This window comes from Macrobrachium nipponense, chromosome 21 (genome assembly GCF_015104395.2).
Source record: "Macrobrachium nipponense isolate FS-2020 chromosome 21, ASM1510439v2, whole genome shotgun sequence".
Taxonomy (NCBI): Eukaryota; Metazoa; Arthropoda; class Malacostraca; order Decapoda; family Palaemonidae; genus Macrobrachium; species Macrobrachium nipponense.
In genome coordinates, this window is record NC_087212.1 from 20,881,379 (window position 1) to 20,896,721 (window position 15,343).

At 37.5% G+C, this 15,343-nt stretch overlaps 2 protein-coding genes across 5 annotated transcripts in view; one reads left to right on the forward strand and one right to left on the reverse strand.

The window, feature by feature from the left end:
* The window catches only part of LOC135197830 (uncharacterized), a 22,022-nt gene extending 13,575 nt beyond the window's left edge, over positions 1-8,447 (forward strand). For 3 of the 4 annotated variants that reach the window (XM_064224979.1, XM_064224975.1, XM_064224976.1), the window contains exons 4-5: positions 3,567-3,728; positions 6,798-8,447. In XM_064224979.1, the coding sequence (XP_064081049.1) occupies positions 3,567-3,728; positions 6,798-7,267 (632 nt within the window). In that variant the 3' untranslated portion in view covers positions 7,268-8,447. The remainder of the gene's footprint in view (positions 1-3,566; positions 3,729-6,797) is intronic. The other variant, XM_064224978.1, reaches the window with a different exon arrangement.
* LOC135197427 (uncharacterized) overlaps positions 1-15,343 on the reverse strand; it is a 117,168-nt gene that overhangs the window by 66,452 nt on the left and 35,373 nt on the right. The window lies entirely within an intron of this gene.

Here is a 15,343-nt window from a genome sequence, read left to right on the forward strand (position 1 = left end):
AGTGCATTATCAGTGTGTAAAATTTAAGCATACTCATTAAAAATATTATAAATAATAGTGACATTAAAAAACATGAAAAATATAAAAAAAACAACAAAAAAAACATGTGTTAATTTAAAAAAAAAGAAACAAGTCACAAGAATTGTGTATTATATAGTAAAGGAAAGACCCAGTGCCTAACAAACTGTTAGGCAGACCTACCCAAGACTTCAGTTATGCTACATATAGAAGAGCAGCAGATACGTTTAATGTATAAAGACTCAAGGGCGGTGAGTTAATTACTGTGGCTTATACCACCAATAATAGAATAGAAAAATGTTTCTTATCGACTTGAATTGTGCATATGGACTAATATTTATAATATTTTTAATGAACATGTTTTAATTTTACAGACTGATGATGCCCTGAGATTATGTGCGAAACGTTTATCCTTGTAATAAACCATGAATTTTATGATGTTTTTTATGGACCCTGCTGTTTACCTATATATATTTATATATAAAGAAAATTGTCATTAAATAATGAACATGTTAATACACTATTAGTTGGAAAGTGAGTGATCTAGGTGAAATAATAAGAGCACTAATATCAAGCCTCATGATGTGATCGGTAGCATTCTCGCCCACTAAGCAAGAGGTCATAAGTTCGACTCCTGGGCTGGGACAACACGGATTGATAGTCTCAGTTAAAAACCTATCGTGCTTCTGTTGACATAAGCAGTGAATGACGTACTTTGTCCGGTTAACTTAAAGCAGCGGTTGCAAACTGGCTTCAAAAGTGCAAAGGGCTAGCAACCTCAATTGAAAAGGTGTACTCTAGAATATAATAATAATAATAATAATAATTATTATTATTATTATTATTATTATTATTATTATTATTATTATTATTATTATCATTTTTTTTTGCTCTATCACAGTCCTCCAATTCGACTGGGTGGTATTTATAGTGCATCCTGCCTCCTTAGGAGTCCATCACTTTTCTTACTATGTGTGCCGTTTCTAGGGTCACACTCTTCTGCATGAGTCCTGGAGCTACTTCAGCCTCTAGTTTTTCTAGATTCCTTTTCAGGGATCTTGGGATCGTGCATAGTGCTCCTATGATTATGGGTACGATTTCCACTGGCATATCCCATATCCTTCTTATTTCTATTTTCAGATCTTGATATTTATCCATTTTTTCTCTCTCTTTCTCTTAAACTCTGGTGTCCCATGGTATTGCGACATCAATGAGTGATACTTTCTTCTTGACTTTGTCAATCAACGTCACGTCTGGTCTGTTTGCACGTATCACCCTATCCGTTCTGATACCATAGTACCAGAGGATCTTTGCCTGATCGTTTTCTATCACTCCCTCAGGTTGGTGCTCGTACCACTTATTACTGCAAGGTAGCTGATGTTTCTTGCACAGGCTCCAGTGGAGGGCTTTTGCCACTGAATCATGCCTCTTTTTGTACTGGTTCTGTGCAAGTGCCGGGCATTCGCTTGCTATGTGGTTTATGGTTTCATTTTTCGTATTGCACTTCCTACATATGGGAGAGATGTTATTTCCGTCTATCGTTCTTTGAACATATCTGGTTCTTAGGGCCTGATCTTGTGCCGCTGTTATCATTCCTTCAGTTTCCTTCTTTAGCTCTCCCCTCTGTAGCCATTGCCATGTGTCATCGCTGGCTAGTTCTTTAGTCTGTCTCATGTATTGTCCGTGCATTGGCTTGTTGTGCCAGTCCTCTGTTCTGTCTGTCATTCTCCTGTCTCTGTATATTTCTGGGTCTTCGTCTACTTTTATTAGTCCTTCTTCCCATGCACTCTTTAGCCACTCGTCTTCACTGGTTTTCATATATTGCCCCAGTGCTCTGTTCTCGATGTTGACGCAGTCCTCTATACTTAGTAGTCCTCTCCCTCCTTCCTTTCGTGTTATGTATAGTCTGTCCGTATTTGCTCTTGGGTGTAGTGCTTTGTGTATTGTCATATGTTTCCTGGTTTTCTGATCTATGCTGCGGAGTTCTGCCTTCGTCCATTCCATTATTCCTGCGCTATATCTGATTACTGGCACTGCCCATGTGTTTATGGCTTTTATCATATTTCCGGCGTTGAGTTTTGACTTGAGTATCGCCTTAAGTCTCTGCATATATTCTTTCCTGATCGTGTCCTTCATCTCTTGGTGTTTTATATCCCCTCCTTCCATTATTCCCAGGTATTTGTATCCTGTCTCATCTATGTGTTTGATGTTGCTCCCATCTGGTAGCTTTATCCCTTCAGTTCTCGTTACTTTGCCTTTTTGTATGTTGACTAAGGCGCATTTTTCTATTCCAAACTCCATCCTGATGTCCCCAGATACAATCCTTACAGTCTGGATTAGGATATCTATTTCCTTGATGCTCTTACCATACAGCTTGCTGTCGTCCATGAACATCAGATGGTTGATTCTGTTGCCTCTTTTCTTGAGTTGGTACCCGGCATCCATCTTCTGTAGTACTTTTGTCATGGGAATCATGGCTACTACGAAGAGTAGTGGGGACAGTGAGTTGCCCTGGAAGATCCCTCTCCTAATATTAACCTCTACTAGTCTTATTCCAGAGCTTGTAAGTATTGTATTCCAGTTGCGCATTGTATTTTTGAGGAAGCTGATGGTGTTTTCCTCTGCCCCATATATTTTCAGGCATTCTATTAGCCATGTGTGTGGTATCATGTCGAAGGCTTTCTTATAGTCTATCCATGCCATGCTTAGGTTGGTTTTCCTTCTCCTACTGTTCTTCATTACCATTTTGTCTATCAGGAGCTGGTCTTTTGTGCCCCTACACTTCCTTCTGCAGCCTTTCTGTTGGTGGGGGATGGTGTTTGTCTCCTCTAGGTAGTTGTATAGCCTTTCACCGATGATACCTGTTAGTAACTTCTTATTATCATTATTTTATTATTATTATTATTATTATTATTATTATTATTATTATTATTATTATTATTATTATTATATTGCTGCTTCTAAGAAATTCACAATCTAGTGAAAATCAGTTGTGTAATAAAAAGCCACAATTATACATCAAATTACATTACCATGGGGAATATAACAAAGACTTTCGAACACATGAATGGTGTTCCCCCTCAATGTTTACGTTAAAGTTGTTTTAGAGTAAACACTGAGGAAGATCGAAAGTCTTTATATATATATATATATATATATATATATATATATATATATATATATATATATATATATACCTAAATATATATATATATATATATATATATATATATATATATATACCTATATATATAATATATATATATATACCTATATATTTACATAATATCTATATATATATATATATATATATATATATATATATATATATATATATATATATATAGCAATAAAATTTTCTATAATATTATTATGGAATTGTACTGAAGATGAACCCAGGGAAGGGTTCGAAAGCTTTTTATAAAGTCTTAAAAATTATACACGGACTCTTCACACTTTGTATTACTGTGGACCCTTTAGAACCATATATTATTATTATTATTATTATTATTATATTATTATTATTATTATTATTATCAAATAAACAGAGCCAAGTCAGTGTCACCCTAAGGACAAAACGAACAACCGAGCGGTGCTCAGAGACATCTTGGTGACGTTACTCGTCTTGTCTCTTATGCTGAATTCCTCTCTGGCGACTTACATCATCTATCTGCGGAGGCATCATAAACAAACGACTTCTCACCGTCAAGGTAAGATGTACCAATGTTTTCGTGACCATAATTTAAATCTACTATCTCATCCTTCGTTCAGCGAGGCAGATCTACTCTCCATTGTTATGCTTTGTAGCCTAAACATTTTGGGTATTGTTTAGTACAGAGCTGAAAAGTAGCTTTCAGTTTTCTGTAAAAGAAAACTGTTGTGTCGGCTTTGTTTGTCCATTCGCACTTTTATGTCCGCCCTCAGATCTTAAAAACGACCGAGGCTAGAGGGCTGCAAATTGGCATGTTGATCATTCACCCTCCAGTCATCGAACATACCAAATGGCAGCCCTCTAGCCTCAGCAGTTTTGATTCTATTTAAGGTTAAAGTTGGCCGTACTCGTGCTTCTGGAAATGATATAGGATTGGCCACCACTGGGCCGTGGGTAAGGTTTCAAGGGCCGCGGCTGATACAGCATTATACCGAGGCCACCGGAAGATACATCCATTTTCGGTGGCATTGATTATACGCTGTAGCGGCTGCCCAGAAAACTCAATTGCGCCGAAGAAACTTGGGCGCATCCCTTACTCGTTTAAATGTTAGTGACAATAAATTTGTCTCTTGATTTGAAAAAGAAACTCGGTTAAGGGCCTCACTTAACCCTGCGGTCGTCTTTTAACATCGTTACACGACTTCCCTGCTTATAATTATGAAATACTAAACGATTTAATAATTTACTTATTATTTTCTGTCTAAGTTACTGACCTCCCATTAATGACCTGACAGTCTGAAAAACAAATGAATTATCTGAATGACACGTACAAAGTAATAAGCTGCTAAAAACATTGTAAAGTCTGACCTGACAAGGTCTAAATTTAATAAATGATTGACTGATCAATGGAGTGTTTCTTTACTTGACTGGCAAGTTAATCGAATGACTGATATAGTAATACACTGCTCACTCGTTTACTGCGCTCTGGAAAGTTTTTAACCCCCTCTATCCAACTCCGTTCTTCTCTCGAAAATCAAATTCCTTTCTAATAATTTTTGAAGAAAACGAGCAAAAATCATCGGTAAGTCTGGGAACGAGAAATTCTTTCGTTATTTCCTTTCGAATTTCAAAGCTTCCGGTAGATAGTGCACCCAAATGCATTAAGAAACCGACAAGCCAAGTTGCTTTACTCACTGACAGACGTCAAATATGTAAAATGGTGGTAGTAAGGTTTACATGGCGCGAAAATTTGTAAAGCGCCAGACGCTGTTTTTATTAGAGCTGCCGTGAAAAATCCGCCTCCAACATCAAAATAACCAATTGCAAGAGCTTTGTAGCAAGAGCAGCCAATCACGATTAAAGTCCGTGATGTTGGCTGCGGATATTTAGTGTTAGCTCCAGAATAAGAACAGACTATTCATCTTTTCTATCAGTCAGTTTGTAGCAGTTTATATGTTGCACACCCGACAGCACCATCATATATACTATTGTCTACATGCTCAGCTTACGCGCTGTGATGAGATGAACACCCCATAAACGCAAGCACTGAAAACAAGGTGCCCTCACATAATAGCAAAACTTTCCTAAAAAAAGAAAGAAAATTCAAGATTCACTCTTACAGACACGAAAGAAAAAGTAAATATTTTGGAATTTAAATAGGCTCACGATACGTGTTGCTACCAAAGAGTGAGAACTGAGAGGTAGTGGATGTACTGACAGAATTCTATGCAATATTAACAATAATAAGTTACAATAGCAAGGATAGCAAACATTTTTATTCATAATATTATGGCACTTATCCAATCTCAAGATAACAAATTACTGAATCAAAAGTCAATAATAAAATCTGTGGGTTTTAACCCATATGTTAACCCATAGCAAACTGTGCTCCGAAGTACTAGACTCTGCGAATGTTTAGAAAGCAAAACGCATCATTTATAATCATTTTATCTATCTTGCTTTTGTACGAGGGTTGTCCGTAAAAGAAGGTTCCCAAAGATTTTTTCACAATGAAAAACATGATTATTGGCATTGAATAATACATTTTTGGAAAGCTTCGAATTTTTCCTATTTTTGGACATATCGCCATTGAGATCAATGCATTTTTGCATGCGGTGTACCATCTTCTTTATGCCTGAATCGTAGAACTCTCCCGCCGCTCCGCGAAGGTAGCTTAAAACCTCTTCTTTTAGCTCCTCTCCGGTTCTGAAATGCGTTATGGACGTCTGTACGTCCGTCTTTGAATTCTCTGCACCATTGGCGCACGTGTTGTACGCTCATACACTTTTCTCCGTAGACTTCACACAATTGGGAATGAATGTCCACCAGTGCAGTGTTTTTTGCACACAAAAAACGAATCACAGAACTTAATTCGCACCTGGCGGGAAAAGCGAGTGGGAGCTCCATCTCTATTGGCTGACAAGCCAAGGCTGAGCATCGCAGACAGCTCGCCGGGGGGGAACTGGGAGGGGGGAAACCAAGCTACACGCCAGCGTCACCGGATCTCGCGTAACAGCGTTCCTTGCTACTGCAGTCCCTTGAGAGCCTTATTATACGGACAACCCAAGTACATAAATTTTTGTCTCTCTCTGTACTCACAGTTATTCAATTGTTGAAACGATAGAATCAAACTGCTCTCTTCTACTAGCAGCAATTTGTTTACTTTTGAAATCTGCATCATTTATTTCAAAATAACAACCGTCAACATTCCTTGGCACTATTACTACCAGTTATGAGCTTCTGAGATAAAAATGAGGACGTAGATGGCCACGCGCAAACAGATTATATACCTCTGCTATTTTACATTCTTGTCCATATCCCCCGTCCTTCCTGAATTTCTCCTTTCCTACTAGCTGTGGTCCAAAATTATTGCCATTTTTGTTTTCTCCATCCTTTTCTTTGAGTATGGATTTGACACTTACTGGAGATTATCATTATACTATTATATATATATATCTATATATATATATATATATATATATATATATATATATATATATATATATATATATATAATGTATTTGTGTGCGTTTGTGTACGTGTGTTTGTGTACTTGTGCATGCTTTTGTTTCTTAGGTTAATGATCCATTGTGCTTATGCTACTGACAGTCGATATTTGTCCCAACAGAACTTGCAGCCTCAGCAGTACCCCCAGTTACCCGCCACGGAGACGACCACCTGTATGAAGAGATAGCGGACTTCCGTATGTATAAATCCCCACCTCCCGTTCCGCCGGCACTTAAAGCAACTCGGTCGCACGAAAGCATCAACAGTTTCTACCAGAAGTTTCCCAACGAGAAGGAGGAGACAGTGGAGGGTGAGGGACCTTCCTCCCGTTCAACGTCAAAACACAAAGATGATCAGTATGTCGAACTGAGTCCTGGATATGAAATGCCTGTAGACGCACAGCCCCAGGGAGACCAGGGAGGGAAGGACATTCCGCCACCGTTACGTTCTTCCGGAGATGATCCAAAAGAACTGAGTTATACAGAGTCAGACAGTAGGTTCTCGAACGAAGCAGAAACTTGTCCTGTACGGATGCACAGACTTTCTGGCGCTCATGAATGCGGAGATGATGTCATCAACTTAGAGGTTTAGCAGCATAACCGAAACACTCCTTGCAAAGTGAAATGAACACACGTATGCTCTGTTCTTCTCTCCTCTCAGGTACATTCCTCTCTTTAGCAATGACTGTAACGTAGATGGCAACCTTCGTTCGTGATAAAAGGAAGGTGGTGGTAACTATCACTACCAGAAGATTATCAACCTTCGCCGCTTCAAACGAAGATCAAATCTATGATGTTTTTCTGTTCTATGAATGTCTAATAGGACATAGTAAAAAGTATGTTATGGGTAATATTTACAGAACGTTACAATAAACGAAGTGACATAAAGGGATGACAGATGAACAGTCGATATGAAGCCCCAACCAGCTTCTGAAAGAGCGTCAATCGAAAAAGCGGTGATGTATATAATTACCTTCAGATATTTGCATATACATCTCCTTCTCTTAATTAATGTTTGAAATATGCTTGTATGATCTTTCCTGCGTTGGCATTCCCCTGGTATGGTGTTATTATTGGCGGAGATTAAACTAATACTGCAGTCACTAATCACGCGTGTTTGCTCATGAACATATTATGCGTTACCTATATCAAGTAGCCTCTTACAAAGATAAAAACGGCAAAAGGTGCATCTAAATTCAAAACCCATATTTACCTGTTGGCCCTGATTAAGAAGAATAACGTTGTTTAAAGCTACAAGTCGTAATAGCAATTGTGGAAGAATGAGAGAAAATCAAGGGAGGTATGAAGAGTGGAGTGAACAGAAAAGAGGAGAAGAGAATACGAGAAAATCTCGACGTAAAATGTTTCCCAAAATGGTTGATTGGTTTTCATAGGGAAAAACACTCACGTGCTCATCAAACAAAGTGATATTCAATTGAAGAATATTATTCATTTTTTATTATAAGTCTATTAGTAGATAAAGGATATTTTTCAAAACCCAAATAACATGTCAAGTTCGAAGTAAAAACATAAAGGAGTCATTAGCTTTTCATTAGAGAGACCACAATACATTAACAACCCAATTAGTACTCGTGGGCACCTTGACAGCCTGGCTTTTTTTTTTTGAAAACTAAGTTCAGCGGCTGTTTCTTTCTTCCTGCTGCTTTGCTATGGAATTCAATTCCTGTTTTTGTGTTTCCTGCCCGTCTTCATTCAACTAGGAAATCTGTCGTTTCCCACTATATATATATATATTTATATATATATATATATATATATATATATATATATATATATATATATATATATATATATATATATATGTGTGTGTGTGTGTGTGTGTGTGTGTGTGTGTGTATGTGTAAATTCGGTAAAGTCCGTAGATAATTTTTCCACTCGGAGGTCTTGTGAGCGGAAAAGGAACGAGGTGTATAACTTTTACAGTTTTTCTATTGTTATTTCTTATGACACGTGCACTTGGGGTTCTTTTTTTAGTTTTCTGCACAGTTTTAATGTGTTGTGTTCTTTTTTTTTCTTTGTACCTCTCAATGTATCTGTTAGAGGTCGAAATATACATGGAACTTTTGACAGTGAAAAATGACTGACACATTTTCAGGTTTTCTTGACTTTTATGATGTGAACATCTAATGAGCAAGGTTACTGGCATAATGCCTATATAAGGATATGGTTCCATTATTTCACTTACGATTATGCCATTCATTTCATTTTTATCTCATTCATCCTGTCTGATTTACTAATAAAATTTAGTTTTGATAAATAATGGGTTTACTATTGTTCCTACGTCAGTGTAGCTCAGTGAGAGACAGAGAGACAGAGAGACAGAGAGACAGAGAGAAATGGGTGTTGGTTATGTCCAGTGAAAACGGTAGGTATGGGAATCTTTTTCGGGAATTAATTCATTCTTTCCTTATAGTCTACACCAAGAGTTAACCCTTGGCAGCACACAGACACACACACACACACACACACACACACACACACACACATATATATATATATATATATATATATATATATATATATATATATATATATATATATATATATATATACAGGGTGGGGCAGAACCAATTGAGCAGTTTACAAGAGTCAATGCTCGAGGGGAAGGGAGGGGAGTGGGGGGAGGGTGGTGTTGTTGCCCTCCTCATACATCCCCATTTCAGTAGCCGACATGGTCTGGACAGGAGTACATCGTGGTTTTGCTGTGTGCGCATATTTTGAGAACAATCAATCTGTGATTGCAACGCAGAGAGCTTTTCGGCGACGGTTCAATATTCCACGCAACAATGCTGTTCCTCAGGCGAACACAATTCGGTCCTGGGTTAGGCAGTTGGAGGCAACTGGTAGCACACTAAGAACAGATACACATGGCCGACGCAGGTCCATCAGAACACCAGAAAATGTCGAGAAGGTGAGAGCAGCAATCATCCAGTCGCTAAGACGTTCTGCAAGAAGGCATGCCGTAGCTTTGCAAATCTCCTCGCGCAGTTTGAGGAAGATTCTGCATACGGATTTGAATTTCCATCCTTACATAATAATGATGGCTCAAGAACTGAACCAAGCAGACTTTGCCAATCGCCAAAATCTGTGTGAGAACATGCTTGAAAAGATTGTTCCCGAGGCAGCGTTTTTCAGTAGTGATGAAGCACATTTTCACCTCTGTGGGACTGTAAATAAGCAAAATTTCCGCTATTGGGCTGAACATAACCCCCAAATCATCCAGGAAAGACCGTTACATTCCCCTAAGCTTACGGTTTGGTGTGCAATCTCAAAATTTGGAGTGATAGGCCCATACTTCTTTGAGGAAGATGTTGCAAAATTTCATGCAACCTAGAATGGAAGAGATTATTGAAAATGAAGGCTTGGGGGACATGTGGTTTCAGCAGGATGGGGCTACAGCTCACACAGCCCGAATTTCACTCAATGTTTTGAGAAACATGTTTCCCGGATGCCTGGTGTCTCTAAGGGGTGATTTAGGATGGCCTGCGCGGTCACCTGATTTGAGCTTTTAGAAGTTAACGCCATACCCCGCAGTATGTGTGAACGTGCTGTAGAAAACTTCAGAGGACGACTCCAACAGTGTGTTGCAGCTAACGGCCGCCATCTTGCTGACATTATTTTCAGAACATAAGGATTATAAATGGTATGTTATGCTAACCTCGAGAATAATACACTTTCTTCTTTATGTACCTCCATTACTTTGTTATATCTTCTCAAAACTGCTCAATTGGTTCTGCCCCACCCTGTATATATATATATATATATATATATATATATATATATATATATATATATATATATATATATATATACCTCCTCTTACGTCTTCTTAATAAACACCATTTTCTTTAGAAGCTTGAATTTCAAGTTAATGGTCCCTGTGATCTGCTTCCATATGAATACGGTTCATCTTCTAAAATAAAATATATATCTGTATATATATATATATATATATATATATATATATATATATATATACTTCAACACATGATTCGTTTATCACACATTAAAACAGGTTGCATTCGCCAGACGCCCATTATGAACCCTTAGCTTTTCATTTGGATACACACAACCCTGGAAGCCTTGAATTTAAATGGGGAAGTCGTATGCTACGGCTTCTTTCCTCATAACAAGGTGTTTGATCACCCCCTAATCTAACGTGATTATAATAGATTCCAATCCAGCCACGGATAGCACAACTTGACTCTTTATTTCCAATGAGGATTCAAGACTTTTGGAAATAAGAGAATTAAAAAAAAGTAAGGAAACATAATTTAAGAGGCTATTTTGGGATGTAACAATACATTCACATGCACACATTATATACATATATATACACATACATAGATTCATGTATGTATACTAAAGCATATATATATATATACATACATACATGCATATATATATATATATATATATATATATATATATATATATATATATATATATATATATATATATATATACGGTTAGAGTGGACCTCTCAACTAGAGTTCATTATGTCTGGGGTACGTTTATTACCTAAAATTTTGGGAACGTTAGTTCCAGAAAAGAAAGGGTAAGTTAAACACGCAGACTTTGAACCGCAGAGTTGTGAGAAATTCCCTCATGTCGCCCTGTTCTGAGAGGGGTTCAAATACTTTGTGGAATATGGCAAGTTGAGGCAATGGGTGGTTTGGAAAGAATATGATTTTCAATGTAATTTCTCTTGCAATCCGGACAGTGGGCGTAGTTCATGCTTATAAGTGAACACCAGAAAAGAGAATGCATTAGGAACACTCATAACGGAAAGAAACTTCGGTGTGTGTGTGTGTTTTAAAACAACTAATGCTAAGTTGAATATATATATATATATATATATATATATATATATATATTAACAATGAATTAACTGTTGAAGCAAATCAGGAAGGAGTCTAGCATTAAATCTTATCGAAGACGAAAAGTAGGGGAATTCGATGACCTATAAAGGGCGATACCGATCAGATGCCAAAAACTAACGTTGTCATACCAATGCGCCCAACCTTAATCCAATGAACATCGCTCTCTCTCCCTCTCCCTCTCTCTTACTCCAGTGCAATGTATACATAGTGCCTTCACTTCTTTATCATTTCTTTCATTCACTCTGGGTGTAAAGCCGTACACTGGGCCACTAATCACGAATATGAATGGTCTATATCAGTGGCTTTTTTGGCCCATGCACCATTTTACCATACGTCAAAATGGCGTTACCTCCCCCCAACCCCTTCCCAAAATTATCTGCCTGAAAAGGTGCATTCCAAATATGTAACAAAATATTAAGACAAACACACAACACAAGCTAGCGGAGAGAAAGCCCAGCGTGACCTCTCAGTAGTGCGGACTGATGGACACTGCGTTTTGTGTGGTCCTAGAGCCAGTTTGAGCCTCCCATCTCTAGTTACAATTCCCCACTTGTTGATAACCACTGCTCTATATTATATTATTATTTGCTGGAGACTCAAGCATTACATGTACACAACGTCTTTATTCGTGCATAGCAAGAAGATGGATAATGAGTTTGACTGTGGTTCGGTTGGGGGTCATGTTATCTTCGGCAAACTTGTCAATAGCCTTCCAAGGAGACGATATTACCCTATTTGCGCAATGTCTTTATTTGAGTCAAGTCGCAGAACAAGGAGACACTGCTTATCAAGAGAAAATAATTAATGAAAATTTATGCAAATCCCCACCAATCATATGTAACCAAGTATAAAGTTAACGATTCATTCGTTACATAAAATGAGCAGTTTCCCCAGAGGCAGCTCGGTACTGGAAAATCTGCGCTGTTCTTCGAGTTGGACCTCATTCCTTGATGAAATAATGTATCTCCAAAAATATTTTGTTTGCAGGTGCTTCGCCTCCAAACTCTTTTTAGACAGGTTGCCAAATCTTTAAGCGGTGTTTTAGACCCAAAATCTGCTCTACCTTCTGTCCATAAATTGCCTCTTTCTCAGGCTTCATCAGATAAATAAAAAGGCTTATTGATTATTTATACAAATTCAACAAGTGTCATATTCCGGCTATTAATATCAAGCTATTGATATAAAGATGATACCGAGATACCCTCTAACTATTGGCTCTCTATTAAAATAGTATACAAATTTAATTGCCTCAGATGTGATCTGGGACTTACAGAATAGGGTCAAGCTATCGAACTCTGAATTCTCAAGTATACGAGATCATGTACGTAAATTTAAGCATAAAATAAAATATTGTGATATTCAAATAATAGGCAAAGCCTCGAATGACCAACTCTTAGAAATTTTGCAGTACTTATTGTTTAAACAGATTGCTCTCAAATAAAACTCGCAGTCCTATGTCACGCCTGCCGTGATTCTTCTTGGTTCCCAAAGGGCTCTTGTCAGTTATTGGACTTTTTTCCGCTGAATATATTAGTGTGGTTTGGCCTTTAAAGTACATCTGATTACAGATTGTCCGTCCTTATCCCACTAATGATAATCAATGTATATATATATATATATATATATATATATATATATATATATATATATATATATATATATATATATATATATATATAGACATATTGGAGTAGGGAGACGCGTTCTGTCTTTCATCCATTTATTAGCGCCGACGTTTCGTATCAGCTTGATACATTTTCCAGGCTGAAACAATTACACATCAATTGCGTATAAGTAAAAAGATACACACAATGTTTACCAACATCAAAATTAAAAACGTTTTAATAAATTAAGAATAAAAACAGAGTAAAAACAGAAACACAGAATAACAGTGAAAGGCTAGGAGCAAATACAGAGAAACAAATTAATTAAAAAATAATAATAATAATAATATAGAAAAATATATAATAATTATAATAATAATAATAATAAATGGATGAAAGACAGAACGCGTCTCCCTACTCCAATATGTCTATCCCTGAGTGATTTCTCCTGTCTCCATACATAATATATATATATATATATATATATATATATATAATATATATATATATATATATATATATTATAATAAATCAACGTGTTTTATTCCGTTTTTCGGGCCCTTTTTCACGTCCGCTTCACTAGTTAAATCCCGTTTCTTTTGCCTTTCTCTCTGAGAGCTGGATATGGGTCTTTTGCCTTCCCCTTAAGGGTTGTTATTGTTTTATATTGGTACTCCGCCCATGAAGTTCGTTCCATATTTTTCATGTATGTGATGGTGATTCGGCCATTCGCCGTCTGTGCCACGCCATATTTGTCCTTCTCCCAGAGCTGTCGACGGGGGTGGCCTTGTGCCATTAACTTTACAAAGTTCTGTGCTCGGCTCCGTCAGGGAAGGACCAGTGTGCCATATCTTTGAGAAGTCTATGATAGTTTACCTATTGGGCAGAGGATACTCCTGTTACACACTTGCACCATGTTGCGTCACTTGTGAGTGATGTTGTGTGCTCATGCCCTTAGTCCGAAGGTGGAGTGCTTGGGGCCTGTTGCTGGAGGCTTGGACGCGGTGCCTACTGTGCATATCTACCGTCTTCATTATTTGGAGAGCTCAGTATTTGCTCTCATGAACGGCCCTTATGCGAGCTAAGATACGCTCTGTATTCTCCTGTATTCTCCTGCCACGGCCTTTACACTGCGCCCTTGGAGGCGTGAGGAGGCCCTCCAGTGGCGAGGAAGAGTAAGCACACTTTTTTACTATTGTTAGTTTGTTTCTTCATGCGTTGGAGCGGCAACCCTTCGTCCTTGTAAGGATATCAAATTTAGGCCTATAGTTGTCAGCGTCGGCATTCATCTATTACAACGACTACCCTAGATAGTCTTAGTGTTTGTCAGGCTTTGTGAACGCGACATAAAGTTCTCCTTTTGATACTATTATTAGATTATGTATTTGGTACAAGGTATCCGTTAAATAATGAATATATAGGTTAAATATTGTATATGTTAAGGTTTTCTTCTCACACAAACTCGCTCTGGATCTCCTACTATAGGGAGAGGGTGTTTTTCTTACTTCTACGTTCACTTTCTTTTACTCTGTGGCACGCTCGTCAGGCAGGCGATTGAGGAAGTGACTAATTTGGTGTTGCGTCTGCTTGCTGCGCTTTTCTCCCCACCGTTCACTTTTCTGAGGGGCCTTTTGTTATACGTGCAGTTTTGTAGTAAATCATTGTTAATCTTTAGCTCGTGGTTTCGTGTATCCTCTCTGAGATTGTGCTCTTTGAAGGTTAATTTGTCAGCGATCGCACCCGTTTCGAGGTACTGGTCTGAACTATCAGGCCCAAAGGAACCTTAATAACTTCAGACCATCTTCAAGTTCATTACAATATATATATATATATATATATATATATATATATATATGTGTGTGTGTGTGTGTGTGTGTGTGTGTGTGTGTGTTTGTGTGTATCAAATTAAATAAGATGCTGGGATTTTTCAGCATTAGCAAAATATGAATATATCGTAATTCTGCAATACTGTATAATTATGGTCGCTAGTCTAAAGGGATGAAATTCTTAAATGTAAGACATGAAATTTCAAAAGTAAAGTGAAAGTGAGAGAATACTTAAAAATATTTGAAGCGATAAAAAAAGACAAAACCCGGAATGATAACGAGTTTCTATTTTATCTGCCGTGAATTTCTTCTCAGTTTAGCACTTGGCAAATCA